The 23,516-nt window shown below is 36.2% G+C and overlaps 1 protein-coding gene across 2 annotated transcripts in view; it reads left to right on the top strand.

Annotated features, from left to right (window-relative positions):
- VTA1 (vesicle trafficking 1) overlaps positions 1-23,516 on the top strand; it is a 39,400-nt gene continuing 15,884 nt past the window's right edge. Inside the window, exons 1-4 of one of the 2 annotated variants that reach the window (XM_084514185.1) lie at positions 1-196; positions 14,145-14,239; positions 17,483-17,610; positions 18,272-18,347. In XM_084514185.1, coding sequence (XP_084370311.1) covers positions 85-196; positions 14,145-14,239; positions 17,483-17,610; positions 18,272-18,347 — 411 coding nt within the window. In that variant the 5' untranslated portion in view covers positions 1-84. The remainder of the gene's footprint in view (positions 197-14,144; positions 14,240-17,482; positions 17,611-18,271; positions 18,348-23,516) is intronic. The other variant, XM_084514186.1, reaches the window with a different exon arrangement.

Genomic DNA, 23,516 nt, shown 5'->3' with positions numbered 1-23,516 from the left:
TCCCTCAGCGGGCCGGAAGCGGAAGGCTCCGGCTCCGGCGCCGGCGTCGGGGATCGGCAGCCGCCCGCTCGGCGTTGCTGCGAGATGGCCGCCGCCGCCGCGCTCCCCCCGCTGCCGCCGCAGTTCAAGAGCATCCAGCACCACCTGCGGACAGCGCAGGAGCTGGACAAGCGAGAGCCGGTGGTGGCGTACTACTGTGAGTGCGGCGGGGGCAGCGCCGCCCATACCCTCCCATACCCTCCCCTCCCATCCCTTCCCATCCCGGCCCGTCCCCTCCCGGCCGGGCCCGCCCCGCCGCCGCCCCCGTTCCCCCGGCCCGGTGGGGTGTCGGGGTGCTGCCCACGGGTATCGCTCGGAGCTGTCATCCGAGGGGCTCTGCAGGGTTGTCCTGCCGCTGAGAAGCCCTCCTCTCCGTCCTGTGTCGGATGAAGCAGTTTGGGTTTGGCAATCTGTATAGCAACGTCCGCTTTATTTGCTAGCGAGCTCGTGTTGCCGCTTCTTCAGGCTGTTTTGATTCTTCTTGTTTGTTTCATTTGTTTGTGTTTCCTTGAACTGCACGAAGCAATGTATCTTTCAGACAAACCCATCTTCTCCCCTGGTTCTGATCTGTCACCCTTTCTAAAAGCTTCTTGCTGCCGTTTAAGAAATGGCAGCCTGTTAGTCAGCTTCAATTAGTGTCACGGTTGATCACCACCACACTTGGGCAATCCCTAAAACAAACAGATTATGAAGAGTTACAAAGTGCACTGACTAGAAATGTGTCTTTATGTTGTTTACCTTTTTTTTTTTTTTTTTTTTTTTTTCCTATTTTTGAGTTGGGACATCATTTGGGGGGCTTACTTGGCAACAGCCTGGGTTCAAGACGTTAAAAAAAAATACGGGTGGAACTGATTGCTTGATTTGTAATAAACAGTCTTAGTTTTAAAAGGATGAACTCACAGAGTTCAGGCTTTAGAAAGCTCTGAAAAATGTGTCAGAAGACGGATTTAATTTTCACATGTTATACAGGAACAGCTAATTTACACAGCTAATTAATTAATTAATTGCACAACTAACGCAGAAAAGTACCACTAGAGAAGCCAGATAGCCACATATGAGAACCCTGGATGTTCTCAGTAGTATTTGCCATGTTTTTACTGGAAGAACATAGGACAAATTGTTCTTTGTGTGACAGGAAACAGCAGCTAGGTCAAGATGCATTGCAGTTTTGTTTTTATTTGTTCTTTTTTTATCAGAATGTCTGGCTATTAAAAAAAGGCAACACATGTTCATTGTTATTTTTATTTTAAACTGAAATGTTCTTGTGGCTGGTCTCTGCCACGTTATTTTATTTCTGGCTTTGAACCTGAAGTAAGTTTCTGAACCATTAATTTTAAACATTGTGGCTTTGGAACAATTGTATGGGGTCCCAAAGCGTTAATTATTAAATATGGCTGTTGTCAAAAAAAAATGTAAAGTTCCAAATGTCTACTTCTACCACGTTATAAATAACAAAGGTTTTCCTAAAAAGGTAGAACTGGATATGCAAAGAATGTTCAAGATGTTTTTCAGGTAATGTTTTGAAAGCAACACATACTATTTAGTGTTCAGAGAAAGCAATATTTCTTAATAGATGCTTTACTGAAAAGAAAAAAAAAAACAACACTTAAAAGCATCTCATTGTTGAGCCTTTGAAATACGCTTCAGAGGAACTCTGTGCATTTCCAATAACATACTTTGCGAAATGGATTGTGTGAGAAAAGCTTGCTGTGTGCTGAAACACATTGGCACACCTCCACTGCCCTTGTCTGTACATGTATGCCTGCAAACACGCCTGTCGTGGGACCAGGCTGGTGGTGTGGTGCAGCAGTCAGCCAGGGGGGCCTGTGGTCACGAGATGGGACAGTGCTGCCTGTTCTGTCACGGGGCTGCTTGCACACCTCCGTGTGAGGGGGAATATCTGCCATTTGGTAATATGATGGGAATAGCTGTCAGTGCAGAGATGCCAGGAAGGTGTTTATAGCTTTGGTGTATTGCCAGAAGTGGTTCATCCACAGCCAAAAGTTTTCATCCTAATAGTAACATCTTCATGGCACTGTTGCTTTGAACACAGACATATATTGGCTAGGATTTTGATTTACGTGCATTTTAATTTAATTTCACTTATATGTTTCCGATAGTAAGAGCTGTTCCACATTCTAATTTGAATACCAGAAACAGATGGATTCTGGTAAGATGTGTTTGCAGCCTAAAATATTACATCCTGTGCCTTAGCAATAAAATTGTCGGAGGGAACCACTTACTACACGTTAATATTTTGTGTCTCTTCAGCATCTGCTGGTGGCAGGGGTGTGTTCTTAAAGTCTGGAATTTCAATGGCAGTTGCACATTTCATTTGCATATCCCATTTTAAATTTTCTTCTCTTACTTTTTTTAGATGTAGTTCATCTGAAGCCTGAAGCTAGTATAAACCAGTGCTGCTACCTCAAGAAGATATTGTAGTTTGTCTCTGGTCTCACATTCACACACCAAAAATACTTCAGAAGCAAACCTTGGTGTAATTGTATGGTGAACAGGAACAGCAGGCATTTTCAGCCAGGCCAGTTTGCTACCACCTAAACAGCTGTGCTCATGCACAGAGGCAAGGAATAAATAGCAGTAACATGGAGAGAAAGCAGGACTTTTTTGGTGTTGCTGGTTTATGTTAATTTAAAGAAAATGTAATTTGATGGATGTTAAGCTCTGTTTTACACAATACAGATAGCTGCAGCAGGGATGGTTTGTGTTTTTCAAGAAGCACGTACTTTTCCACATGAAAAATCAAATGTTACAGAACAGCATTGGTGCTCTTGTGCAGCATGACAAGTGGTATTTGTTGTGGTGCTTGGTGGAAAATCCACAGAAATTGAGATCTGATTTTATTTCTTGTGGTTCTGTACATTCCTTACAAGCCCTTCACTCAGTTTTTAGTGTTCAGATTGGTATGTGATCAAATCGGCTTTATACGTTGTATGAAAATAATGACTTTTTTTTAGTCATAGCTACTGTTAATAGCTGAACAGAACTTTCAACTTTTGGTAGAAACAATAAAAATATATTTGGTTTCTGACAGCATGTACTGTAAATTTACTTGTCTGTAAAAATTGTTTCTCTACAGTCTATGTTCTAAGAAGAACAATTATACCATGCTTATTTTTTAATTCATACAAGACTATCTTCCGACACTATTCTCCTTTTAAAGAGATTAGGAGATGCTTTATAGTTAATAAAATGTTCAGGCCTGTTATACTCTACTACCTCCCTTTAAAATCTGTATTGTTCCCTATTACTCCACATTTCACATAATTTTGTTATAGTCTTACTGTAGTTAATCTGTGTTCAGTAAAGGGCAGTTGTTTCAATAGGTGTAAGAGAATACCAGTAAAGAATGCTACATAGGTTGCCCAGCAAAGGAAAGGAAGTGATTGTTGGTCAATAAAGTAACTTTCTTGTTTTTGTTTTTGTTTTTTAAAAAAAAAAAAAAAAAAAAAAAAAAAACACTTAAATGAACTTGACTCTTTAATGAACTTGACTCTTTGGCTACTTTGAGATGTTGTATTGCAAACACAAGGAGGCAGGCTTTGATAAGAAATCTTTGGCCTGCTTAGTAGTTGAAGAAATCTAAATTGTGCCATAGGCAGATATATTGCGAAGTTACTTTTTGATAAATTGCATTGTTTGCGAGGTAGGTCTGTCTTCTAAAGACTTTTGTTTTAATGTTTAAAGCAGTTTTTTCCTTAATAGTTGTTGTTTCAGGCTTTCGGTAGTGTTGCAGTAGTACATCTTTTTAAAGATGGTTGGTAGTGCTATTAATTTTATTCTTTTGTACCTGTTACTCCTTGATGTTTTAATTCAAACGTTTTGAGAGAGTGCTAGTGAGTTGCCAGAAAAATATATATTCGAAGTGACATCCTAAAACCCACGTGGTGTTTGGATATCTAGTAAATGCAGCATGAAATCATATGATTCTAGTAGCTTCTGAAAGTCTTTGATAGTCAGCTAAGCATCAGAAAGCATTAACGTGAAATCAGTAGACTGGATCTGTTTAAGAAGATGTGAAGATCTCCCATAATTCTTAAATTCTTCAAATAGAAAAGTGCAAGATAATTATTTCAGAAGGATCTTACTTTTGTGTTGACATTTGTGTTTTCGTGGGATACAGCAGGAGAGAAAAAGAGGTGATTTTTTTCCCCCACAACTAGTTGACAGTCCCTTGAATCAGAAGTCATTCAGCTCATAGTGGAAATACCCATCTGCTAAATTTGACAGTCTTTTTACTTTCAAGTTTAATCAGACATCAGTGAAGCAAGGTTCTCAGTACAAACCAATTACAATTTTATTACAAATTATAATTTTATAATTTATATTGTGGGGGAGAAGGCCAAAATAGAACTTCTGTCCTGAATCAGAACTTTAGGAATATAAAATGACCTTTGAATTTTACAACTTAAACACTATTTTGTCTAATGATTTTTCCTCAGAGCAGAGAACCCTAATAATCAATATTGAACTTCTATTTTATTCAACTTCTTACTCGTCTTGATGCATTTTGACCTAATTTGGAATGATTATTTAGGAAGATGCATGTAATTCATAAGTATTAAATGGAAATAAAATTGACTAATGTTTGCTAAATTTCACTGGAGAGGCTCTGCGTATACTCACTGACTTGGTTTAACTGTGACATTCTAGAATTGAAATGCATGAAATAATGTTCTTAACATCAGTTAGCTACTAAAATCAAATTCTGTAGCTTTCTGGTTTAAATACTTCTGTACTAGTTTTATATAATCCATTTGTAAGAGTACATTTACCATAATCTTATGTTGCCATAAAGCAGTTTTGCAGTTTTGCTTGCTACTAATAGTACAAAGTATTTAAAACCTATTATTAGAGATCAGGTACTGAAGAATAGATTTACTCAGTTCTTTACCCATAAGAAGTTAATTGATCAAGTCAAATATTTAAGAAGTAGATCTCCATAATGTACTGGAGAATTTTTCTGATTGTGCTATGAGTATAAACTTAAAGTATTTCTCTTTTTTTTTTTTTTTTCCATTGCTTTTTTTTTTTTTTTTTTTTGTCTTCAATCTTAGTTTATTTGCTCTGATTTGTTTCAGAGATTTGTAAGTAGGAAAAATGTACTGAGAAAACTGTTTTGTGACAGTAGGAAAACTGTACTCAGAACATTGTGCACTGTTTTTCTGTAGAAACAGAAGAACAGGCAGAACTGATGGGAATAACAAAGATAAATACATGAAATCCACAGACCTCAGAACAAGCTGTATGTAGAACTAAATAGTAAAGATGTTAACTACTGTATAGTGTTTCTGGCATGTGCTGGTGATTACAGAGGTAGTATTTTAAAAGCAACTACTCTGACAGAGAGAGGAATGAAAATATAAAAGTGCATTTCAGAGATTAAAACTTAATTTCTGAGGTGTGTGTATTTATCTTAAAATCCTAAAGTTCAGTTGTATGGTGTGAATATACTAACATGCATTTTTCCACCAAATATTTCACATTCCTTTGGTGGATCTGTTCAACTTGAACCTCTGAAAGTAGAATGAAGAACTGCCTGAGATTTGCTGCACTTCTGAAGAAGGGGTGCATCAATGTCAACGTTTCAATTTGCAGAATAGCAGAATCATTGAGGTTGAAGAGAATTGTGGACACCCTTTAGTGTAATCTCCTGGTCACTAGTTAGGTTAGTCAGGACTGTGTCCGGGCAGGTTTTGAATGTCTCTGAGGATGGAGACTCTACAACTTCTGGGAGCAACCCATTCCATTGTTTGACCACCCTTGCAGTAGAAGTTTTTTTCTTATATTTAAGTGAAATTTCTAATATTTTATTTTGCACCTGTTGCCACTTGTCCTGTCATTGGGAACAACTGAGATGGGTCTGGCTTTGTCTTTGTTCCCTTCATTCCCAGGTCAGGTATTGATGCACTATCGTGCATCAACACCAAACAGTCACAGCTCAAACAGCCTCTTCTGGTATGATAAATTCTCTTAGTCCTTCATCATTTTTGTGGTCCTTCCCATGTCTCCTCTACCGGGGAGCAGAAAACTGGATGCAGCACTCCAGGTGTGTCTCACTGGACCTGAGTAGGAAAGAGCGATAATTTCCCACAACCTGCTGGCATTCTCCTAATGCAGTGCAGGATGCTGTTAGCAGTTAAGGTTAGGAAACATATCTGAGTCGTGCTCACCTAGAGTGCTTTGGTTCACCTCACAGAGTAGTTGAGAGCGCAAAATGGGTTTCTTCCACTTGAAACTTAACTAGAAGGTGTTCCACACGAATGCTTCAAATTTGCTCTCGAATAGCTACAAGCTGTTTTATCCATATGAACTTGTCCGTAAGTGAAGAGTATCTGCCTTCTTTTTTGCCTTCTTGAGAGCTCAATTACTACATCCTACAGTTCAGGTAGTTCTTCTATTTCAATTATAAATGTTTTGTTATCTGTATTAGAATATTAGAATAGGCTTTAGAATATTAGATAGGCTTTAAAAATACAGATTGTTTAAATATTGTGCAAAAGTTTAGAAACGTGGTGATTCCACATATAGATCACTTATTCAAATTTTTGAGAGCAAAGGTGGTCTTTAAACTGTGGTGAAGAATGGCATGAAGTATAGAATACTGAGTCATAGCATAGATAATAGATACTGTTAGCTTACTTGGGTTGTCTCATCTGACCTTAACAATTAACGCAATTGTTTGAAATTGCAGGGTTTTTTCATTATTTACCTTGTTTACAAGTTGCTGTTCTTGGAATAATGGTGAATTTTAATGTAACTCACTGCAACTTTCAGTAGTTTTCTTTCTTAAAACATTTTTCTTGAGATTATTTTGACCTGACAAGGTTTGTCTCGCATGTAACATAACCTTGAAATTCTGTTATATAGGATTTAGAATATTATAAAAGAATCTGAACTGAAGAGGGTGTCAAGCCTTTTATTGTTTTGGGTTTCCTAGTGAAATTTGTGTTGTCTTCATCCCAGACCAGACCTTTCTCCTCAGAAAGAAAGATTTTTTTTTTCTCTTGCATTTCTCCTTAAACTAATTTTACTTGAAAGTATTTATAAATAATTTGTATTCTGTGGAAAATTTCAGATCTTGAGTGGATGCTACTAGCCTAATATGTTTCTTGTCTTGTGCCAATTTCCTTCAGCATCGTATAATGGAGAAGTGGTATAGGACCCTCCAACATTTCATGTAGAAATAGCATATATTCATGATATGCATGCAAAAATTATGTGATTGGTATGATACGTTAATGTTCATGGAAGAAAGAATAATTTGTTTCCTGTGCAGATTTCTTTAGGAAAATACTTTTACGGTAGTTTTAGTACAATCTAATTTTCATGTTTTTGTGTCCCCCTACTCCCCGCATTTGTATTCCAGCTATTGTTTTACTGTTACAAGCAGTTAACAAACATTTTTCTGCCAGTGGGTTGGTTGGCAGTGGGAAGAAGAAGGTGTAGAATATCAGTGAATAATAAATTACAGAGTGAAAAAGCTTTCAGTTCTTAATCAGAATCAAAATATGACTGAAGGTTATGGAAATGTTTTTGTTACCATTTAATGTTAATTGTGGAACATGTGAATGAAAAGTATTAAAAGTATTCCAGTTCTTATTAATTTATTTTTCTGTACTGGAAGAAAATTAAATACGTGTTAGGGGAAAAGAACTGTAATCTTTTGATCCTGGTAGACCAGGAAAAATCAAGATAGATAAGTAGGACAGAATTGAGAAGACAGAATCGGTGTATTGTGCATACTTGCTGGCTAGAACCTCGGTTATCCAGTATTTTTACTTGGCACAGAGTTAGTTTAAAATGGGAGCAGGGGGAGTTTCAGTTGTTATCCAAACATAAATCTGGAATAACTTACTGTGTATTAGGAATGAATGCCTGGCACATACTGAAGACGAAATACTCGCTCTGAAATTGTGCTGTGTATTAGCAAAGGAAAAATAACGTGGTATTACGTGACATAAATAAAAGCAGAGAAGTTTCTGTAAAGCTCACTGTATAATTCCTTCCAGTACACCCACACTTAGTATTTACTGAACAAAGATTAAGGGCAACAAATCAAGACATAAATTTTGTCGTTGTCTTGGCAAAACATTTTTCTGAGAATGATTGCTTGCCAAGTCTTTATGACTTTGAAGATAAATGTCCTGTCTGCAAACTGAGAGCAAACCCTCTTTTAGTTAATAATTGGCTAAACAGTCCTGTCTTTGTGCATAAAAGATTACAAGTGACTTTAGCCCTACTTAAAATATTAATAATATTAGACATAAGCACGATGTAGTCTTTACCTCTTTTGTGCTTCACTTTCTGCATATACTCCCGTTGTTAGTCACATTAAAAATCTTTCCTTCTGCTTGGTTTGGGTAAAGGAGACAAAAACTTAGATTGTAAATATAGATTAAAAAGACCAAGTAATTTCATTCATTGGTGTGTTTGCAGGTATTCCAGATCTTCACAGTATTGAATAGAGATGACAATTATAGGTCAGTTATTTCCAAGAGTGGCTGCATTCTCCAAATACTTTGTTTAGGCTTTAAAGTCTTGGAAATTTTTCCGGCTACGATGTAGTTTTCATTGTCTTTTTATATCAACATTTTTAGCGGCTTGGCTTCTCACATAAGAAACCTAATATCAAATATTACCAAGCATATGGTAATATAAGTCAAGTTGTTTAGTTTTATGAAATATTACTATGGTCATTAAGGACATTTTAAACATTTACAACTCAGGTTCTTGAAGAAAAGTGCTCCAAAATCATTTTGATGTAAAATGAAATCTCAAGTCATTTAAAAATTCACGTGCTGTATTTTTAAAATGTGAAAAAATGTGTGATTTAGCAATCACAGTAATAATGCACTCTATTGCTTTTACAGTATTATAGAAACCAAGATAGCTGTATTTAAAGGAATGTAAATAATTTCTCTGTTTTCTTTCAGAAACAGAGAAAAAAAATCTTAACTTGTGTTTGGCCTTCACAGCAAACATTTTGGAGGTGATAAATAGTTGGCTTCTTGCTCAGGAGATTACTTATAAACATAGAGGACAGTTCTTTGAACGTTAATTACTAGTTTAAAATTTTGCTGAGGATACTAACGTAGAAAAAATGTTTTGTTTACTCCTGCTGAAAATTCAGCAATGAAGTGAATTTACCTATTTGCTGTAAGTCAGATAGGATAAGGACAGTAAATGGATTTCCTATACTAGATCAAAACATATCTTTAGTTACTATTGTTTATGCTTACCAAAAGTAATGTTTGTGTGATAAACTACATGTAAAAGTGAAAGGTACTTAAGACTTCTGTCACTTTAATTGGCAAAAGTAGTAGTTTTGAAAACAGTGTAGTCTTGTAGGAAATGTAAAAAGTAGAACAACTGAGCACTTCGTCACTGTCTACAAGGTAAGGTATTTAGGTCAAAATGCAGTAAGTACAACTTCAGTGATTAGTGTTTTCGTATTTACTTGTCCGTTGCTCTTTATACACATAATTTTAAAAGCAAAAATTCAAAATTTTAAAAGAATATTATTTTTATTTCAGTACTGTCGGTAGGGGCAAAAAGAATATTATTTCCTCTGTGTCCTATTCAGCTTTTGTCAGAAATTCTGTATTCTTTCAGTTTTTCAACTATTTCATTTTATTTCTGCATAATGAATCGAAAGATTGATAATAGTTTTTCAACCTCCAAACAGAATTTTGACTAGAGCACCAAAATGTACTTAGCAGCATTTTAATAGAATTATATGATGAAGGTTTGGGTTGGAAGGGACCTTAAAGATCATCAAATTCCAACCCTCCTGCCGTTGGCAGGAACATCTTCTACCAGACCAGGTTGCTGAAAGCTCCATCCGGCCTGTCCTTGAACACTTCCAAGAATGGAAAGCATCAACAGTAGTTTACATAAGAGTCATAATCTTGGTCACCACTTTCTTGAGAAAGGAGGAAAAGCTTTTGCCCTTACCTCAGTGATTGCGTCATCAGAGGCGTGTCTCTTGATATGCAGTATTCCTTTTGAACTTATTACTGTGTGTGAAGAGGTGAACATGTAAAAATTCTGAACTTTGAAAGTTCTTAAAGATTGCCACAAACTCTTTTAATTTGCTAAGTTAACTTAAGTGTGCTTTGACCTTTTGCCAGCTAATAAGATGCAGGAGTTCTCCCTTGTGATGCTGGTAAATGTGAGACAGTTTGATGGCTAGGTGTGGTAAATGTCTCTATGTATTTGGTTGTGCAATACAGAAATGCCATTGCTGTGACAGGTGGAGCACAGTTAACCTTAGCTCAGATGACATAAGTAATCTGTAGAATGTCTGTGTTCATATAGGTAGAGCATGTATTATATTCTATGATTTTATGCCATGAAACGTGTTCCGGGAAGCTTGCAATCAAATATGTACTTAAAGATCAATTTAGTTGAAGACTAAGTACGAACGTAAGATCACGAGACTTTAATTTGCAGTAAACTCAAATTAATTTGAGTTCCTGAAATAAAGATCTCTTTATCTCTCTGTTTGGATTTATTTCCAATATAATTTCAAATTTACATGTCGTAGTTTCAGAATTTAAATGTTAACGTGACAGGATCATAAAGATAAATGAGTTTAAGCGTATATATCAGTAATTAGTTTAATTTTAGTGTTGTCACATAACTACATAACAAATACAATTTTTGTTAAAATTTGTCTGCATCAGTTATTTTAGTTGTTCATAGCATTTACTCATTCCTGAATTTTGACTCAGAGTAGACTTTTATATGGTTGTTCATAGTATCATGGAATGGTTTGGGAAAGCCATCCAACTTGGTATCCACAGTTTAGGCAACTGCACTCTGGACAACCACGTTCAGTGCTCTCATAGTAAAGAATTTCTTCCTTATATCTAATGTAAATTTGTCCTCCTTTAGTTTAAAGCTAATACCTTTTATCCTATCACTGTACCGATACAGAGTCCCTCTCCATCTTTCTTGTAGGCCCCCTTTAGACACTGGAAGACCATTAGAAGGTCTGCCGGGAGCCCTCTCTTCTCCAGGCTGAACAACCCCAACTACCACAGTCTGTCTTCATAGGAGAGGTGCTCTAGCCACTTGATCATCTTTGTGGCCCTCCTCTGGGCTTGTTCTAATATGTCTATGTCCTTCTTGTGCTGGAGGCTCCAGAGCTGAACACAGCACTCCAAATGGGGTCTCATGAGAGCAGAATGGGAGAATCACCACCTTTGGCCTGCTGGCCATAATTCTTTTGATGTAACCCTGGATATGATTGGCTTTCTGGGCTCCAAGTGCACATTGGTGTCTCATGTTGAGTTTCTCATTGGCCAACACCCTCAAATCCTTCTCCTCATGGCTGCTCTCTATCCATTATTCTCCCAGCCGGTATTTGTACATGGGATTGCCCCAGCCAAGGTGCAGGACCTTGCACTTGACCTTGTTGAACTTCATGGGGTTCACACGGGCTCACCTCTGCAGCCTATCCAGGTAGGTCCCTGTGGATGGTATCCCTTCCCTCCGGAATATTGACTGTACTACACAGCTTAGCATCATTGGCAAACTTGGTGAGGGTGTGCTCAATCTCACTGTCCATGTTGCCAACAAAGAAATTAAACAGCACTGGTCACATTACTGACCCCTGAGGAATACCACTCGTCACTGGTCTCCACCTGGACATTGAGCCACTGACTGCAACTCTTTGGGTGCAACCATCCACCCAATTCCTTATCCACTGGCTTGTACATCAATCAAATCAACATCTCACTAATTTAGGCAAGGATGTTAGGTAGGACGGTGTCAAATGCTTCCCACAAGTGCGGGTAGAGTACATCAGTTTCTCTTCCCTTGTCCACGAATGCTGTAACCCCATCATAGAAGGCTGCCAACTTTGTCAGGCACAATCTGCCCTTAGTGAAGCCATGCTGGCTGTCACCAGTAACCCCCTTATTTTCCATGTGCCTTAGCATAGTTTCCAAGAGTATCTGCTCCGTGGTCCTGCAGGGCACAGAGGTGACACTAACTGGCCTGTAGTTCCCCAGGTCTTCATTTTTTCCATTTTTGAAAAATGGGGGTTATGTTTCCCCTCTTCCAGTCAGTGGAACTTCACCAGACTGCTATGACTTCTCAAATATGATGGACAGTGGCTTAGCAACCTCATCTGCCAGTTCCATCAGGATCTTTGTATGTACATGTATTTCATTATGTCCAATGGACTTGTGCACCTTCAGGTTCTTTAGCTGGTCTTGAACCTGATCCTTTCCTGTAGTGAGTGGTTCTTCATTCTAATCCCTGTCTTTGCGTTCTGTGCCTTGGCTGGCTAGCACACTTGCTGGTGAAGACTGAGGCAAAAAAGCCATTGAGTACCTCCGTCTCCTCCATATCCCAGGTAACCAAGCAGGTCTTCTGTTTCCCTCTGGAGAGGGTGAACATTTTCCCTAGGCTTCCTTTTATCACTGACATTCTTACAAAAGCTTTTTTTGTTGCCCTTGATATCGCTGGCCAGATCTTAATTCTGTCATGGCTTTAGCTCTCCTAACGTGATTCCTGGCTGCTTGGACAGTGTCTCTGTGTTCCTCCCAGGCTACCTGTCCTTGCTTTCATCCTCCATAGGTTTCCTTTCTTTGTTTGAGTTTGTCCGGGAGGTGCTTATTCATCCATGCAGGCCTTCTGGCATTTTTGCCTGACTTCCTCTTTGTTGGGATGCATTGCTCCTGAACTTTGAGAAAGTGACCCTTAAATACTCATCCCAGGCAGAGCTCCATGCACTCCAGCTGCTCATTGACATAAAGGGCAACACCCCCTCCTCATCTCCCCCTTCTTCACTCTCTCTCATCCTTCATTGGAAACTTAAATAGAAAGTTGCTAGGTTGTTCTATCAGATATGTATGCAAGAGCAGAGAGACATGAGAGGACACAGAGAAAACATACTTCGGTGTATGTTTTTGTTTTGTTTTGGTCTTTAAATGGTTGGGCAGTCCAACAGCTTTAACATTCAAAAATGTGTCAGTTTTGCAGTCCTAAATACGGAGTGTGTGTGTATATATATATATATATATTGTGTGTATATATATATATATATATATATATATGCTCTGTCTGGTTTGAATAATCAGTTGTACACGAAACAGGAAATACTCTTGTTAAAACCTAGATACACTCGTTAAATTTAAATAGCACTGGGATATGCTGTAATGTTCATGATAATGTTCAGGAGAGTTAAAAAATGTATAGATCTTCCACTCTGCATTTGAAGGTGTTTTGCAGGACACCTCTGATGGTCAGAAATGAGAGTTAATAGAGTGTTTTTCTGGAAAAATGTTACTGTCTCCATTGGGTTACTGAATGTTTCTGTCCGTTGTCCTTTCTGCGTGTAGTAATTCTGTTAAATATTAGTTGTTTGGTTACATCCACAGTTTCCTAAAGCATATGAAGTTTTGCCATGTATATATATGAAATTCATAGGTTTTGATAATTCTGTTCATTGTTTTCAACCAGAGGGTAGTAATCATAAGCTTTTCAAGATCACACAAAAGAACTGTAAACTTTACTTGTAGGGAAAGTTTAATAAAGTCTGTTTTGTCTGATTTGAAGATCAGATTTGTGTCTTGTTTGCCTTTTGATGATGTGTATGCATTTATGTGGGTACAACAGATTGTTAATTCCATTTATTAAAGTAATGGTTTTAAAGTTTACTAGTTCCTGCTACAGGAAACTTCATCTTTTTTTAGGTATATCCATACACTATGTACTTATATATGAGTTGTGTGAAAACTATTTGTGGACACTTAGGGAAAAAATCAACTTGAAGCTCGTATTAGAGAGTTGCATTGTAGCGTGTTGATTATTTAGAAAAGCACTTACAGTGATACAACCATCGATTTGAAATGAGCAGAGATACTCATTGTGAAAAATAAAGCATAAATCTTAGAAAAAAATATTTCCTAGTATTTATCCAAGATTGAGTAGATCTCAAATTACCTGTCAGTGCTCAGTAGCACTATAGTATTGGATTTATGAGCTTGTCTTTCAGATATATTAGGGGGGTGAATTGCTATGGGTTTTGCCTTAGATACGTAATTTTTTTTTCTTGTTTTGTTTCCTTTAAGGTCGTTTGTATGCAATGCAAACAGGCATGAAGATCGATAGTAAAACCCCAGAATGCCGTAAATTTTTATCTAAGCTTATGGATCAGTTGGAAGCTGTAAGTATAATTTATTGCTGTCCTTTAAAATTATTCATGATGTTATTTTAATTTCTATTTAAGCTTCTGTAAATACTGTCTTTTCTCTATCATCATTCTTTGAAGCAGCTGTTCTGTATGCAGGCTTAATGTAAGAATTTAAGTGGTCTGTCATAAATCAGTAGAAGGGTTGGAAGGAGATAAAGCTGTGTGTGTGTATTTGTGTGTGTGTATATATATATGCATGCATAAGCATAACTGTAGCTTCATGCAGTGGACATTTACCATAAGATTTTGATTAGACAATGTGAATTATGATACTTTATATTATCATGAGAAATCATAATTAAATATGAAATATATGCTGGAGACCTTTTTATTGATTTGCCTTTCCTTGAAGTCTGTAAGAGTTATTTGTAATGCTGTAGGAGTGATTAGCTTAGTCCTTACTGCTTTTCAAATCTTTGACCTAAGTTGTATCCTGGGAGTTTCTTTTAATGTTCTCTAAAAGATAAAGGTACTTTTGATGTTATCCTCTGTTAGAGATTAGGGATCTTGTACTATAATTTTTTGTAAGCATAGTCTTACTTGTTGTGGTTAAGAGGTAGTTATGCCTTGCTCTTTTGAGCAGACCTGGTAGTATTAAAAAGCAAACAGTCTTAAAAAGAACAGAGTTAAGGTAAGAAAGGTAGTCATTGTACAGATGGTTTAAATTCCAGGAACTGTTTGTGTTCCTGTTCTGTAGAGTAGTTTTCAATAGCCTGGGAGGAAGTAGAGCATGGATTTTAAGGTTTAAGTGCTCATTTGGAAGCAGAAAGTAACACTGAAAAATGAAGTGGCACTTCTTTTTGTGTTCAGTGTTAATGATTCCATCCACAAACTAACCATAGAAATACCTGAAGAATTGGTGTGAAAATAATGTAACAGCCTTCATTTCTTCAAGGGAAAAAATGAGACTTGAACCATTTGCCTTGTATTCGTACCTTGTTGTTCATGTTATGTTTTATTACTGATTTTTTTTAGCAATGGAAAATCTTGTGTACAGTGACTTGGTGTGTTATTGCATCAATTTTTGACATCTTTAGTGGGTCCGGTTCTCATGCTGAAAAGGGAAGAGGTAGCATGAGATAAGATTTAAATTCTATGATAAAGGTAAAATAAGATAAAATCCTATGCTCTCTGAAAGGTGTTCACCTTCATTCCGTAAGGATTCTTGAAGGTGTATTGGATCCCTTGTGGTACTGCGGTAATCTGTCTGTAGTGTGCAGTTACCCCTTTTGTTTCAAATTTGGAAAAAATAGAAAACCAGCAAAACCCACAGGTTAATCTGTCAGTTTAAGATTCTCTCTGTGACAACTGATGCTAGGGTATCAACATTCCTTTTATGTAGCCAGGTGGCGGAAGACTGGAGAGAGTGCTAAGCAGGTGTAATACAGTATTTGAGGGCTAGGAAGCTTGAGTGTATTGGTAAGTTGGTGTGTGAATGCCTCTGCAGTAATTTAATAGCAAACATTGTCAGTCTACCCGTACCACCAGGGGGCACAAAGGAGTGTTACAGGTCTGTGCTATATGGTTCACACAGCTTTCTGTGGTTCGCCACAATTATTTTAGAGGTTAAGACAGAAATTTACAAGTGATCCTGAATTTTTTATTAGCAAAGAACAAATCAATATAGGTTTATCTCGAAATTACCAAGTGTGTTAATTTGCAGGCAATTTCATACTATTTCAAGTATGTGTAATTAATTAAATACAGTGATTTTAGATATAATATGCTTGTTTCAGTCAGAAATATTTTTATTTATGATTGTATTGTTTTGTTTTTTCAATAGGTAACTATTTCATTTAAATGGTTTAATTTTAGTAAATACAATTTTGCTTGATTTTAGGGTCAAATTATGAATCACAGTTTTAAAAAAATGGCACTACTGTACTCAATCACAAATTCAGATGTTTGAAGGATAATTTCAGAAGTAAATAACTTGGTTAACTTGAATTTTTGAGGAGCTTATGTATCTGAGTGCCGTTTGTGCATTTGAAATTATCTCTATTGAACACTAGATTAAGTATGGCAATAAATTATTTTCCAAGCGTAAGGTATGCATATAGGCTGGTAAAATACATATTAGCAATTTGATTTCTCTGTGAACTTCAGTATTTCATTTCAGATGTATATCTTGCAGTTTACAAAGTATAACTTTTGTTTTTCATGTGTGTCATAACTTGTAAAATGAATACTTTTTGAAAAATATGTAGGAGTTTGACAAGTCTGCAGATTTGAAGTACTATTTAGAAAGTTTATTTTTCACTACTGAAATAATTTTTAAAAAAATATTCTGTGTATTAAAAAGTTGGCAGCAAGGTAAAAAATATTATGGAAATGTAGCTTGTGTGATTAAATTTTCCTCACACATTCAAAGTGAAAAATAACAGCCATTCAGATGCTGGTTTTAAATCTTTTGGCAAAATAAAGGCTGCAGGTTAGTATCATGCGGTGTTCCTGTTTTTGTTCTCTAAGGATAACCTGAGATTTCCTTATGTGCAAACAGTAAGCCTATTCAGAAGCTGTAAGTCCACCTGTTGTAACTGTTAGTGGATTATTTGCTTTACTGATTTTTATTAGGAAACCCGAGGATTCTTGTACTCCAGCATCTTTGAAAAGAGGTCTTTCAATTGCAGTACACTGCTTAGACTGAAAACTCCAGTAAATCCATAAGTCACTAGACCAGTTAAGGTGGGGCTCAAACTTGGTGAAAGATGTAATGCACTGCAGTGAAATATATTATAAGAAAGAAGATGCTTAATCACTCTGATCTACAGTACCTTAATAATGTATGCAATACTTTATCAATTGAGCTGTGTTGAATTGCAGTGCATGCTTCAGAGTGCTTTGTCTTTTGGATAAAAAGGGGAAAATATCTGCAGATATTCCTTCAGAATATTACAGTTGTATGTTTTTGTGTTTGTTTTTAAGGTGATTTTTCTTTAAAAAGTATTTTCTACTAGAAGATAGTATTAAGATCTACTTATTCTTAACATTTCTCTCTCCAAAAGAGTGTATCTTCTCTCTGGCATGCTGCTTTTAGTGTTTGTTACGTTAGAAGGTAGAGATTTGAAAAAATAATCGAAGTGCATATGGTTTCTTTTTTAAATTGTACTCAGGTTTGTCTAAATCAGCAGCTGCTTCTTGTGTTTGAATTAGATTGAAGTCCTAGGGTCTAATAAGGTAATGAATGTATTTTTTTCAACTTTTTTCTTTTTTCAGATGAAAAAGCAATTTGGTGATAATGAAGCAATTACTCAGGATATTGTTGGTTCTGCTCATGTGGAGAATTATGCTTTGAAGATGTTTTTGTATGCAGACAATGAAGACAGAGCTGGGCAGTTTCATAAGTACGTGAAAATCTTTGCTTTGTTGTCTGAATTAAGATATTGGTCAGAAAATTTGAATTTTAAACTCTTTTCAACTTGACTATAAGCAGGAATTGTGCTTTAATGCATTCATCTTCCAGAAAACTCCAAGTGTTACTATTTCTGTGTCTAACTCCACTGGTATATTCCATCTTGTGCTCTTTAAGTGGTTGCTCACCTTCTGTTAAGCCTTCTAATTAGCCTTCTCAGACTAATATTGAACTTGCCGTCATGCATATTATATTTTTTACTGTCCAGTGATATCAAAATTGTTGTGACAATGCATGATGTTGTTTGATTTACAGAGATTACTACAGCATGATAATGATTTGGCTGGGCCCTTTAAAGATAGTACAGGATGTCGGGTGTCCTGTATTGAACATTCCAAACTAGAAACTAAGTGTAGAACACATGTTCTGCTTGAAAAAATATTGAAGACTTTCTGCATGGTATGCATGGTATTAGTCAATATGTACCTGAATTTTAACATTGTGAAGTTCTGTAGCATCAGATTAAAAGAAGAAATGAGGGAAGATTTGTTTAATACAAGACAGTGTAATCTAAACCATTAAAACATGATCCTAAGAGGATGACATTGCCAAGTTAGCAAAGTGTTTTCTTTTTCTTTTTTTTTTTTTAATAGAAACATGATAAAGTCCTTTTATACTGCAAGCCTCCTGATAGACGTTCTGACAGTATTTGGGGAGCTCTCTGAAGAGGTAAGTGGTAAGGATGTATGATTGCTTTTCATAGCAGAGTTGCAAGTTACTGTTCTAGTTCTGCAATATTTTTTTTTAATATAGCTTTGAATACAAGCTTCAAAGAACATAGGTAGTCAAATACACGTCACTAAATTGTAAGGAATTGTGATAGCCATTTCAAATTTTATGTAAAATATTAGATAAACATTAGCAATAGAATATTAGAAATAATGTGAAATACTAGATATCTGCTATAAGATGACTTAGCAAATAAGCAAGACTTAACAAGTATTCAGTTAGAATTTCTAAGTCAGATTTTTACTGAGGAACAGCAGTGTTATATCAAGCAAATGAGAATGATTATAGGGCAAAATGATGCAAGGCTCTTGGCTTTTTCCATCTTCCTATTTTTCACCCTGCAAGAACTTCAGTGCTAACATTTGAGTTGGAATTATATACACTTTTAGCTATGATGGATATCTTTGTTGTCACAACAAATCTCACCTTTACAAGGTGATATATTAAGTTGAAAGGATATGAATTTACTTAAAAAAAAAAAAAAAAAAAAAAAAGGCTTGCTGTATGACCATTTGGAAATGAATATTCTATTTTTAAAAACTGTCTACCAAAGTAACTAACACAGATACATTGTAGCATTCTTTCTGGCAGACTATGTGCAATCAACCAAGTTTTCCAGAACTGGCTGAACAAAATCATGATTTTATTAAGGTATACCAAAACAATCTTTTGGTCTTTTTCAAAGAAAACTTTTAAATTAGGTGTATAGTCAGCTATCTGTTATTCATGCCACACAGGAGAGTTACTCTCCAGTATGGTGGAGAAGATACTTTACTCTTAATGTATTTCTTGTTCTGAGAATTAGTTTAGCAATGAACACTTCAGTTTTAATTGAATGATAAACTCACTTTGGAAATGTAATGGTATAGTTGATAACTTCTGCCAAAGAAAAAAATATATAGAAAAATGATACTGACTGGTGAAGGCAAGTTTCAAAGGCTGTTAAAGGAAGGTTGAAATACCTTAAATAAGAAACGGCAGTGATACTAAACAATTTGTGACAAAATCAGCAAGGACTGATCATGTAAACGTGTGGTTACATTGGTCCCAAACTACTCCATGCCATATTAGGAATACACAAACTAGACATTCTGTATGTAGATTTCAGGTCTAATAAACATTTTTCATGTGCAGGCATATTTGTTACATTTAAAATGCAGTAACTGTGGCTACTTTCATTTGTAAACATTGGAAGGAAAGTAAAAGAATAGTTTTGGTGGTGGTGTGCTTCACGTTCATATTAATCATAGAGTTGTTGCGCAAGAAAGGGGACACTTATACAAATGTTCTTTCACGATTCTACATCTTCTATAACCTGAGAATATACTAATCTAAATTTTTCATCTATCAAGTGCAACAAGTACGAGTGTTGTTTCATGTGGTCTGTTTAAACTGGCTGCTCTGCACACTCACATCCTTTATGGTATGAAATAATAACAGTCCCTAGAGCCAGAGAGTGAGTAATGTAATGGACCGAAAAGACACTCACCTTTGACTGTAGGAATCCAGTGCATTACCAATACTCAGCAAGCTTTCAGAAGTCCTGAAAAAATCCGTCATGTATATGGGAAAAAACAATAAAATGTTAATGAAATGGAATGCTAGGAGTGATATGTTTACTGCTGAATGCTGCTTTTTCATTGATGTTGAAAGTACAGAAGTGCTTTGTAATTAGAAAGAAGAATTATCTCATTTTGATTGTTTAATTAGTGAAGACATTAAAAGAGTGTGTACAAGAAATACAGTAAAAGGCTTGCACTTCTGGTTAGCATCATTAAGTTTCACCATTTTCCTTATCCAGTGTCACATGAAGGAATGGTGGAACAAGTATGATGTGACTGTCTTAGATTTTTTCAAAAGCCTCTTTTAGCCTGAAGGAAGTCTCAGTCTGAATCCTGGTTATATAGCAAGATATCTAACTTTTCTACCTTTTCTTACTATTCAGACTATCCATGTTTCTTTTCAGTAGGTAATTGCCTTCACATGTATGGAATGTTGACTATTAAAATGCTTTTAAATCAACAGCAAAAAGCATAGAAAGCAGATACTTGACACCTAAAATTAGAAATTCAGTATTCTAAATAATGTGTATATTTCTAACTGTCAAGTGGTTGATTGTAGGTTAGTAGGAATGGATTATATTAAAGGAAATGCTGGATATTCCGTATCTCAGCATTAGAGCTAGACAAAAGGGTTCTCTAGAAGACATGTTTTACACAGCTCATATGAGATCGGTAAGAAGTTGTGTGGTAATAGAGTTATTTTCCTTTACCTCAGTAATGCTGTTCAGAGGGCAGCCTGAAAAGAAACAGACATTCACATTGAAAACAGACTAAAAGCAACATCTGGGTTCAGGCGTTAGAGTTACACATTTACGTGCATAATAATGTGTCAAACAGGGTTCACTTACTTGCCTATAAATTTTGTGATCTTTTATAGATTCTTCAAATTGCCTTGCTATCACTGCCAGAAAAAAAAATGCCTTTAAATAAAAAAAAATCTAGATTATGCTTTTTTTTTAATGTTTCTTTAACTGAAATGTTCATTACCAAAATACTAATTTTAGTCAGTGATTGTGGGCTGTCCAAAATGTCCCTAGCTGTTCTTTCCATTAATTAGGTATTTTCTTCTATTCATTTTGGAGAAAGCTTATGGAAATAACTTTGACTAATTTAAATCTCAGATAAATTATTAGTGGGCATGTCAGTGTTTCGTGCACTCCTGAAAAGCATCCACTGAAAACTAATTAGTTGACTGTATTTAAAACATTCACAGACTGTATTAAAATAAAGCATTCACAGTTTCTGAGAAATGCAGTTTTTACTTTTTCAGGGAAGTTTTCTGTAAACTTCGGGTTGTTTCAAAGGAGTGTTAAAAATAGTAATGGCGTTTGGAAGAGTTTTTCCTAGCCCATAACTGTGAATCTTGAAGAATTCTGTCTTACTGCATCAGTATGGCAGAACACTCCAGTTAAATTTCTTTAGGTAAATTATCTTTAGAACGTCCTTTTGGTATTTAATACAGATTACTGAACTTTGTCAAATATTTTGTAGTGTAACATTACACCTCTTTATTAAAAATGTAAAGTTAATTTTCAAGAAATGCTGCTGAAAATGTTGTATTCAATATTGAAAAAGTAGGATAGAATTCCAATATAGTTTAGCTTTTCAACTGTTTTTTCAAAACCTCTGTATCGATCATTTTGTGCAGTGTTGCTCAATAACTTCTTTAAGATCATCAACAAGTATACTGTTGCAGTTGAATTTTATGGTTACTTAATGGCCATTTAATAAAAGAACAGAAAATAGATGATCTGGTTTCAGACCTATGCGAAGGAAAGCAGATTCCAGGGAAGAAAATGGTATCTAATTCCTGAGATCCTAAAGTGTAATCTAATCTAGTCTGGTATGCTTTGCAGTGTTTTATATTGGTATTTGGAGTGTTTTGTTTTGTTTTTTTTTATATTCTTATTTCAGTCTGTTAATAACATTTCATATATAATTTTATAGGTAAAACTTAAGTGAAAACTACATCTGTACAGCTGTGGTGTTCTTAACCTTAGTTAACAGTGTAACTCCAACTCAACCACTTGCTCAATGCCTCTTCTTCACAGTACTGATGGAGAAAATAGGGTGAGAAAGCTTGTGGGTTGAGATGAAACAGGGAGATAGCTTACCATTAGAGAAACAGGCTAGACTTGAAGAAAACTAATTTAATTTATTGCCAGATGAAATAAATTCAGGTAGTGAGAAACATTAAAACAATCCCTTTCATCCCTACTTTCCCAGGCTTTAATGTATGCTTTCACTCTCTACTCCTCTTCTGCTCTGCCCTGAATACTGCAGAGGTGGATAAGGCAGGTTATGGTCAGCACATGCTGATTCCTCTCTGCTTCTCCTTCCCTCTCACATTTCCCTTGTTCCATAGGCTTTTCCCCTGTCCTCCATAGGCTGCAGTGTGAATCTCTACTCTGACACCATCCTCTCTACAGGCAGCAGAGAATACCTGCTATAGTGCTTGGAGCAACACCTTCTCTTCCTCCTTCTCTGACCTAGGTGTTCCCCCTGCTGTTTCTCACTCTGATTGTTCCCTCTTCTTTGGGTTTAGCTTTGGGCTTTTTTGCCCTTCATTAAATACATTGTCCTAAAGGTGCTGTGCCTGTGGCTTGTAGGCTCAGCTGTTCTGAATTGGTCTGGCTTGGCCTCTTCTCAAAGATGATCCCCCAGCTGCCAAAACCTTAACATAGGCACCCAGTACAACAGCATTTCCACACCCCTATAATAATGTTTATAGAACACATTATCAAGAAATAATTTCAGTGTATTGAAAACAGAAGAGAGATGTACAGGCCGTTAAGAATTGCACAATGTTCTGGACACATAATTCTGCATTTGGTGGCTTCCAGAGTATTTGTGAATGATGAAAGAATTTAATCTGCAACACTACCTGGCCAGGAAAGATGCTTCAAAGGAAGTACATAACAGAAAGTCATACTTTCTAGTTGTGCTTTTCCTTTCTGAGGTATAGTGAACGCATTTTTAAACATTTGCCATCAGGGTATGCTATTTTGGAGATCATTTCATCTGCAAAAACAAAAGGGCATATCTTTCTACTAAGCTGCATAAGCATTCTGGTGGATAACAAGGGAGCTTGCTGGAGTTATCCAGTATGCTATAGCTCTCTCTCCCTTCATAGGTAATAGTGCAGTAGACTTTGTAAAGTAAAATCTGTCATTTCAGTTTACTAATTTTCTTACTTCAGATGTAATTTCAGTCAGGACTTTTAAAGAGAAATGAATGTGTCTACCTGCTTCCAAACGACTCTACCTGTGATTGTTACTGTGGAAATTTGAGTTCAATAGTGCCTTGCAGATGTTACTGTTGGTATGAGGCACACTATCAACCTGCGTTGTTCATATGGCTAAATTATTCCATTCATCCTTCCACACTTCTCATCTCTGTTCACATTCAGTTATATCCCATGAAATATATTAGCCTGTAATTGTAAGAATGTGTGACTGGTTGCTACTGTTACAACTTTTGACAGAGTAGTTGATTTGAATAATCAGTTTAAGATTTCTCTTAATCCAGAAAGAGTTCTCAATTGTTA

This window comes from Aythya ferina (assembly GCF_964211825.1).
Source record: "Aythya ferina genome assembly, chromosome: 3".
Lineage (NCBI taxonomy): Eukaryota > Metazoa > Chordata > Aves > Anseriformes > Anatidae > Aythya > Aythya ferina.
This window is presented reverse-complemented; position numbering and strand designations above follow the sequence as displayed.